Genomic DNA, 8,927 nt, shown 5'->3' on the forward strand with positions numbered 1-8,927 from the left:
TATTTTACTAATAATAACCTTCTTTACTCATTTTCTTATCTCCATTGTTCCATCTATAAAACACAACATAATATAACATATGTTATACTTTATACAAAACAAGATAAGGTAACAAGACATAACAAAACATTAAATCCCAATCTTGTTCTTTTGTATATCATGATATGATATAATGTGACCATGAAGGGGAATTATTTGAAGGGAGACGCGTGGTCACAGTATGAGCCGTACCAAATTATCCCACTATTGGCTATTATCATGACACGTGGCTAAACATTATCTTTTCAACGAACAAATTATCTCTCCATATCTCTCCTCTCCAAATTTTCATTTTTCCCTCACAAAAACACACACATAAACTCCACTTGCTTCCGTCCATTTGCTGCATCATTTCCAATTATATCCTTTCCACAGGTACTCTCTCATTTCCTTTAATGTTTATTTATCTACTCTTCTCCATTTACAAGTATTCAGACGAAAGTTACAAGTCATTACAGCTTCGACTGTTTTGACTTTATAGCTTATTCGTCTACAATTTGGAAAATTCTGAATACGTGATGACAATTTTGATCCATCAAATTTAAAGACAATTTGATTATTTTGAGGTGTAGTTAGTTGTTTTATTGATAACCAATAAAACAAAAAGAAATTAGATTATATTGAAAGGTATTAGGATATGTGAAACTGTTTCATTTGGAATATGGTTAGGATATTAAATTGACAATTTGGGTAGAATTATTAATAAAATACGACAAAAGGTATTATCACCAACACATGCTTAAAAACTACCCATTTTTGTTAATTTGATATTTGACTATTCGAGTCCGATTGATTGAACATTTTTGATAATTCATTTTCAACATAGTTTATTTATAATTTAAACCAAAAGACAACGGTTTTTTTTGTTTTGTTTTTTTACGTGGTATCACCTTTTCATACCGAAAAGTGAGCAAATATAGTAAAAAGTAAACATAAATTATTTCCAAGAAAAAATTAGAACTTTTTAAGAAATGACCTTTTTATGGACCGAAAATTTGTAAATTAGATAATAATAATAAAAAATAAAAAAAGTTAAAGTCAGTCTTTTCGATAAAAAAATAAATAAATAAAGGTATATCTGATTTCTTGGAAAAGATGTTTGTGTTAAAATTACATAATTCTTGTATATTTATCTAATATCAGGGTTGAAAATGACCACACCAAAAAAAGTTTTATCAACAAAATCGAATCGTTATTATAGTAATTAACATGATTTTAAGCGTATATAATATGTTTTGATTAAATAAACAAAATAAAGTTATTAACTGAGTTCTTCTATTGTTTTTTACATTTAGGTGGAAGGGACCATAAAAACCCTAAAAATCAGTGATTAATGGAAAGTTCAAATGCTGAATCGAGCACAAAGAGTAGTAGTAAACCAACGTCAACAAACAAATGGATGGCATTCGACAGAGATTCAAATCAAAACAAACCTCCAACAGCTAGAATCACTCCACCTGATCTAGATGAATACGACATCGATCATATCGCCGAACGGACGGCGCAATGGCCGGGAGCGACGGCGGTCGCAAGTTTGATAGGAGATGAGGAGAGAAACAAGCGGAGCTCATCGTCGTCGTGGAGGAATTCCGACGATTTGAATCAACCGCGAGTCTCGCAGGAATTGAAGGATGCTCTGGCTACTCTTCAACAGACATTCGTCGTCTCCGACGCCACTAAGCCGGATTGCCCGATTATGTATGCTAGCAGCGGCTTCTTTACGATGACTGGTTATTCTTCAAAAGAGGTCATTGGTAGAAACTGGTAATGCTAATACGCTATGCCTTGCGTTTTATATATACTATGTCAGAATTTGAAAATAAAAATACTTGTAATTTTATAACTATAATCATTTAACCATTTTTCTGATGATTAAATTACTATGTTCTTTTATTTTTTAATAAATAAGATGCGACAAGTTATCTAGAAAAAGTAAAATGTATTTTTATGATTTTATGATTTTTGTCACTAAAGTATTTAATTTTCTTTTTTAGTTAGACATTAACTACTATCTAAATAATCATTAAAAATAATAATTTAATTATAAAATAAATCAAACAACAAGACAAATTTTTTCAAGTTTCAATCAAACACATAAACATGATTCCACGTTAACATGTGATAGAATCGTGTGTTGTTTGGATCTAATGTTTAGATTTTTGTCTAATAACCTTAACATGTCTATCTTTATATGTTTAGATTTTTGCCTAATATCCTTTACATGTCAAACTTTCAAAGTTTGTCTTTAGTTAACCCAAAGTATTATCAGATTATATATTAACTTCAAATGTAAAAATGCTAAAAATATATAATTATCCAAATGCATGAATATATACAAGTTTGTAAACTAGTAAGTATTATATGAATTTAATTTTTTTTGAACAAGAATATGTGATAGAATTACGTTATGTTTGTAGACTATTTATTTAGTTTTGTTATATCAAATATCATTTATATGTCAAACAAGTGTTATTACTCAAATTAAATTTGTCTATATTTTATTTACTATCATATATAACTTTTTTGGAATTATAATATTATTTTATTTATTTATTTAAATATATTTTAACTACACTTTTTTGGCATAAGAAATATGTAACGTTCAAATGTACAAAATTCGGTCGATCGATTCGATTCATAATGAAACAACCGGAGTGGGACGGTGGTGCACCAAGCTCCGTCGGAGATCCTGGTGCACCGGTGTGCCGTTACAGTGATTCTATCAGTGTATCACATTCATATTAGCATCTCAATTCCGATTTACACAAAACACAACAGACGCCATTTTAGAAAGTTAAGAAGCTCTCTGAAATTGATGTTTGTTGGATCAGCCGGTTTCTACAGGGGAAGGAGACGGATCAGAAGGAGGTGGATAAAATACGACATGCAGTCAAAACCGGAACTAGCTACTGCGGCAGGCTCTACAACTACAAAAAAGATGGCACTCCTTTCTGGAATCTACTCACTGTCACTCCGATCAAAGATGAAAACGGAAAAACCATCAAATTCATCGGGTAATTTATCTTCTGATCTACTTCAATCGTAATAATATTAGGCAAATTTCGCATTCCGTGGAACTGTACTATTTTAGGTTATAGTTTGATGTTTATGATCATATTGTTACTGTGAATTCACAGAATGCAAGTAGAAGTCAGCAAGTACACTGAAGGTGTGAATGAGAAGGAATTACGCCCAAACGGATTGCCAACGTCGTTAATTCGCTATGATGGTTCGTAGATCGATCTGTTGTTTTTGCTGTGTATATTATGAATCAAAGTGTTTTTTTGAAGCTTTAATTTTCGCCATGGACAGCTCGTCAGAAGGAAACAGCTCTGGGTGATATTGTGGAGGTTGTACAGACTGTTGAGCGTCCACGAACTAACAATCAGTCAAGCAAAACAGAAATCGTGGAGAAGATCGTGGAATCCCCAATTTCACCATCATTAGAAAAATTGAACATAAACATGAATACACCAGGAAGAGAAACACCTCTCCTTGATCCTAAAGGTGATTCAACCCCTACAAGCTCTTGGAGTGCATCCAAATCCAGGAAATCAATACGCAGTTCCCTAATGGGGTGAGCTTATATCTATTTTCTGAAGTTGATTTGATTTATTTAAACCCTAAATCAATGTCAAAATCGTTGAATAACCTACACAGATTCAAAGGAAGATCTTCGACTCATGAGTTTCAACCAACTATCGAGCCTGAAGAGTTAATGACTAAAGATTTATCACGAACTGATAGCTGGGGTCGTATGGAAAGAATGAGGGACATGCGTCAAGGGATTGATTTAGCAACTACACTTGAACGTATTGAAAAGAATTTTGTGATCACAGATCCTAGGCTTCCTGATAACCCCATCGTAAGAACATGATTAAACATTCTTTTTGTTTCAGATCATAAAAATGGAACCCTAAATCTCCTACTTGATATGCAGATTTTCGCATCAGATAGCTTCCTTGAGTTGACAGAGTTTACACGTGAGGAAATTTTAGGAAGAAATTGCAGGTTTCTACAAGGACCTGAAACTGATCAAGGAACTGTTGATAAAATACGAGCTGCTATCAGAGAACAAAGGGAAATTACTGTACAGTTGATTAACTATACAAAGAGTGGTGAGCTATAATTTCATATTTCTTAATTTCAAGAAATATTTACACATTTGGTCCCTTAGTATAGCTGATCTTTTCTATTTTGGTCCCAAAAAGTTTCTCTTGCAATTTTTCTCCTTATTTGTGGTTTATATCACATTTATGGTCTATGTTTCAAGTAAGATGATTGTATTTTTGGGACCAAATTGCAAAAATCAGCTATAGTCAGTGACAAAAATGTAATTTACTCTAATGATTGGGTTTATGTTGATTGATTTATTTTGTCTGTTGTTCAAATCAGGGAAGAAATTTTGGAATTTATTTCACTTGCAACCTATGCGTGACCAAAAGGTAAAGTACAAAAATTTATTAAATATATGGTTGCATTATGTAATTTGAGTCAATTTTAATTACTTTTAAAATTCAGGGAGAACTTCAATATTTTATTGGAGTCCAATTAGATGGAAGTGGTAATGTGGAACCATTAAGGAATCGACTTTCAGACACCACAGAGAAACAAAGTGCTAAGTTGGTATATTTTTTTTATTGTTGTCTTTTAATATATATAATAATATATTAGCCTTTTCTTTTCAAATATTTTAAAATGTTTAAAATTGTTGTGTTTGACCAGGTCAAAGCTACTGCAGAAAATGTTGATGAAGCTGTTAGAGAACTTCCTGATGCCAACTTGGTAAGGTACTCGTCTTTCCTTAGTATTCTACTTGTAAATAATAAATATATTATAATATTAAAAATGACACGTGAAAATATTACATATCAAAATGATAAAATATTTATCAATTTACCATGTCATCTTTTTTTGGGTTAATTTTGTAAAAAACTTTGTATTTTGTGTTTTTTTTCGAATTAAACCTCAACTTTATTTTTTACCTAAAAAGGACCTTGTATTTTTTCATTTTTTCCAATAAACCCTTAACTTTGTCTTTTTTTTTTTTTGCGAAGAAACCCTCAACCTTTTTAGTTTTTTCGAAAAAACCCTCACATTTTACAATTTTTATTGGGAAATCTTTGATAAAGTCCTAATATTTTGGGTCGTTTTACGGTTTAATCCCAACATTTATCTTCTGAACAGAAAAGTCCCGATTATCTAAATTTATACGATAATTTGTTGAAAGAAAAAAAAAATAAAGACTTTTTTGTTAATTTTGGCAAAATATAAAATAAACGAGACGTTTCTGTTCAAAAAATAAAAGTTGAAATGAAACCGTAAAATGACCCAAAATATTGGGACTTTATAAGAGATTTCTTTTTCTTTTTTTCGGAAAAAAAAATTACTAAAAGGGTCAGATTGAAAAAAATGAAAAAATACAAAGTTTTTTTCAGACATTTTTTTTTTCCGGAAAAAAACACAATATAAGGCTTTAAAAAAACACAATATAAGGCTTTTTATGAGATTAATGAAATTAACCTTTTTTTTTATTACCTTTAGTATATGTTTTTACTTATTTTTGGCTGATGAATAATTTCAGAGGCCAGAGGACCTGTGGGCTATCCACTCTCAACCTGTCTTTCCTAGGCCCCACAAAAAGTACAATTCTTCATGGAAAGCTATACAAAAGGTAACTTTTATTATTATTATTTTTTTAAATGCAACAATTTTTTTTTACCTTTTTTTTTTATTGTTTTGTAGATCACTGCAAATGGTGAAATAATCGGACTTGATCATTTCAAACCTATCAGACCTTTGGGAAGTGGAGATACCGGAAGGTATATTGTCTTAATATGTTCATTGACTTTTCCAATTTCCATTATAATCAATTTTTTTAACAATTTAATCAAAAAGGAAAAAAAAAATAGAGTTAGGGTTTATATTTTCTAAAGTTTCTCACTATGAATAATTAAATTGCTTTATTGTAGTGTTCATTTGGTTGAACTAAAAAATACCGGTGAACTTTTTGCCATGAAAGCAATGGATAAAGCAGTAATGATGAACAGAAACAAGGTATGTTTAATGTTTGTAAAAAACAATATTCTATTTTTTTTTTATTATGATTTAAAATTTGTATAGTTTTTGAAACTTGATTTTTTTTTTTTTTTTTATGTAAATAAATTGTAGGTTCATCGAGCTTGCATTGAAAGGGAAATAATCGGGCTACTGGATCACCCTTTCCTTCCAACACTCTACACATCTTTTGAGGTTTCAATTTAATGTTTTAAATAATTGGTAGTAATTATTTTAAATTTATAATTAGGTTTAATTATTATAATCTATAACTATATGCTAACATGTTAACATCTTCTCAGACTGCAACACATGTCTGTTTGATAACAGACTTTTGCCCTGGAGGAGAATTATTTGCTCTGCTTGACAAACAGCCTTTGAAATTATTCAAAGAAGATTCTGCAAGGTACTTCCTATTCACATTTTAAAAGACCTTTCTACCCTTCATTTTCTGTTTAATAGGAAATAGATGCTAAAGATTCAAAAATACTATTATTTTTAATAAACGATGAAAAAACCTGCCCTCTTATACATTTCATCTGTGGTTTGATGTTGTTGTATGCATGTTTATTCCCGTTTTACCCCTACCCCTCATTTTTTTATTTGTATCTGCAGATTCTATGCAGCTGAGGTTGTAATTGGGTTAGAGTATCTCCATTGTTTAGGTATCTCTTCATCCAATCTCATTCAATTGTTAATTTGTTATATTCCCATTTTACCCCTTACATCTTTTATTCAATTTTTTTTTCAGGTATCATCTATAGGGACTTGAAACCGGAGAATATATTACTTCAAACAGATGGACATGTTGTATTGAGTGACTTTGATTTATCATTCAGAACTCAATGTAAACCCCAAGTATGTAATATTGTCCTCTTCTATCTAAAAAATCTAACTTATATTCTTACAAGATTCTTGATTTATTTATTTATTTATTTTTGTCTTATGTTAATTTTAATTTTGCAGGTTATAAAACACCCTCAGCTCAAAAGAAGAAGATCCAGAAGCCAACCACCACCTACATTTGTTGCAGAACCTTCTACACAATCTAATTCATTCGTTGGCACAGAAGAATACATTGCTCCGGTACGAAAAAGCACTCAAAGGGCATTTACGTAATTTCACTTACTCATGGAATTTATTTTTACCCTTTGAAATTATTTCAGGAAATCATAACAGGAGCCGGCCACTCCAGTGCTATTGACTGGTGGGCAGTGGGTAAGCAAGCTTATTAATTTTCATGCATTCTTTGAATTACCTTCTTTTACCCATTAATTCATTATTTCAATACTTTAACTAATTTTTTATTATATTCTTTTTTTTTTTTTTTTTTTTAATTTCAGGTATTTTATTATATGAGATGTTGTATGGTCGTACACCATTTAGAGGAAAGAATAGGCAGAAGACATTTGCAAACATCTTGCATAAAGACCTCACATTTCCAAGTAGCATTCCCGTAAGAGTCTAAACTATATGCAAAATTTCTAACTAGTCAAAAAGACCAAATTAACCCTAACCTTTTAATTTTTAATTTTTTTTTAGGTGAGCCTTGCAGCAAGACAGCTGATTCATGGATTATTGAACAGAGACCCTGGAAGCCGTTTAGGATCAATCGGTGGTTCCAATGCAATAAAAGAACACGCATTTTTCCGTGGAATTAATTGGCCTTTAATCCGATGCATGGTATGCTATCTAATTTTCTAATCTACTTTACTTTACTTTACTTTCATTCATTTTTTTATTAATTATTATTATTATTAATCCATGAAACATTTCCATGTAGAGCCCACCAGAGCTGGATTCACCACTTGAGTTGATTGGAAAAGATTCGACAGCGAAAGATATTCAATGGGAAGATGGTGCCATGTTGGATAATGCTTTGGATGTATTTTAGAGGTTTATTTTCACATTTCACCTACTTCTTATATTGCTGTTTTCTGTTTTTTTTTTTAATAAATATTTTAATTTTTTCAGGTGTTGGGAAGCTAAAATGTAAATTGCGAATAAGAGGGAAAAAAAAAAAAAAAACGTTGTGTGTGCATGTTCATGGTCTGCTTTGGGATATGTGAAGTGAGGGTTTCGGATTTACAAAGAACATGTGGTGATGCACAATAGGTTTAATGTTTTGGGTTTGGAATCTTAATTAATTATGTGTTATTATTCTTTTGTATTATATCGACTACTTCATATCTATTATCATAAAAACACAGCATATGTTATGTGTTGGTAAATAATGAATAAATGTGTTTTGGAAATTGAAGTAAGCTCGTTGCTATATATAGTTTTGTAACATTAGGGTTACTCAGATGAGTTTATAACGTTTTTTTTTATAACTTTTAATTTCATATCAGTTTTTCTCTTTCCTTTCTATCATCTTTTCTAACTCAAAACATATGAAAATCTTATTTTTTTCAATACACTTAATTTTTAATTTTAAAATAAACACATACTAATAAAAATTATACAAAACTAATTTATAAAATATTAAAAATATACAAACTAATTTACCAACATACAAAATTATTTTAGTACAAGTCCTCAATGCATGAGGAGTAAAGGATTGAAGCATGTTCACCAACCAGTTGCAAAGCATAAATCCGTCCAACCCACCACAACCTGTCGATACCGCCCCATCCCATCATCCAAACTGCATATGACTCCGTCTTCCCTTAAAGATAGATTATGATGAGTTTTCTTTACCAAAGTATTGTATTTTAATAAATATTTACCATATACTTATGTTTTAAAACTTATTTAGAAGATAGTAGTGTTTTTTTATTATTAAGGAAATATAATAAGTGATCCTACTTTTTTCCTAATGGCATCTTCCC

The 8,927-nt window shown here is 30.6% G+C and overlaps 1 protein-coding gene across 1 annotated transcript; it reads left to right on the top strand.

Annotated features, from left to right (window-relative positions):
- The first annotated feature begins 262 nt into the window (after positions 1-262).
- Positions 263-8,351, top strand: PHOT2 (phototropin 2). The gene is made up of 23 exons (XM_078958239.1): positions 263-414; positions 1,335-1,803; positions 2,871-3,053; positions 3,177-3,268; positions 3,352-3,616; positions 3,700-3,904; positions 3,980-4,157; positions 4,435-4,484; positions 4,561-4,665; positions 4,765-4,824; positions 5,624-5,713; positions 5,785-5,861; positions 6,012-6,096; positions 6,211-6,291; positions 6,399-6,502; positions 6,712-6,761; positions 6,848-6,954; positions 7,063-7,182; positions 7,263-7,314; positions 7,440-7,552; positions 7,639-7,779; positions 7,880-7,992; positions 8,071-8,351. The coding sequence occupies exons 2-22, from the start codon at positions 1,373-1,375 to the stop codon at positions 7,988-7,990; spliced, it is 2,700 nt and encodes an 899-aa protein (XP_078814365.1). The 5' UTR covers positions 263-414; positions 1,335-1,372; the 3' UTR covers positions 7,991-7,992; positions 8,071-8,351.
- The last annotated feature ends 576 nt before the right edge of the window (positions 8,352-8,927 follow it).

Source organism: Lactuca saligna, chromosome 5 (assembly GCF_052625555.1).
Source record: "Lactuca saligna cultivar CGN05327 chromosome 5, ASM5262555v1, whole genome shotgun sequence".
NCBI classification, from domain to species: Eukaryota; Viridiplantae; Streptophyta; class Magnoliopsida; order Asterales; family Asteraceae; genus Lactuca; species Lactuca saligna.

Coding starts and splice junctions, on each gene's coding strand:
- PHOT2 (XM_078958239.1), top strand. CDS start 1,373: ATGGAAAGTTCAAATGCTGAATCGAGCACAAAGAGTAGTAGTAAACCA. Junction 6,955..7,062: donor GAACTCAATGTAAACCCCAA/GTATGTAATATT, acceptor TTAATTTTGCAG/GTTATAAAACACCCTCAGCT. Junction 7,183..7,262: donor CAGAAGAATACATTGCTCCG/GTACGAAAAAGC, acceptor AAATTATTTCAG/GAAATCATAACAGGAGCCGG.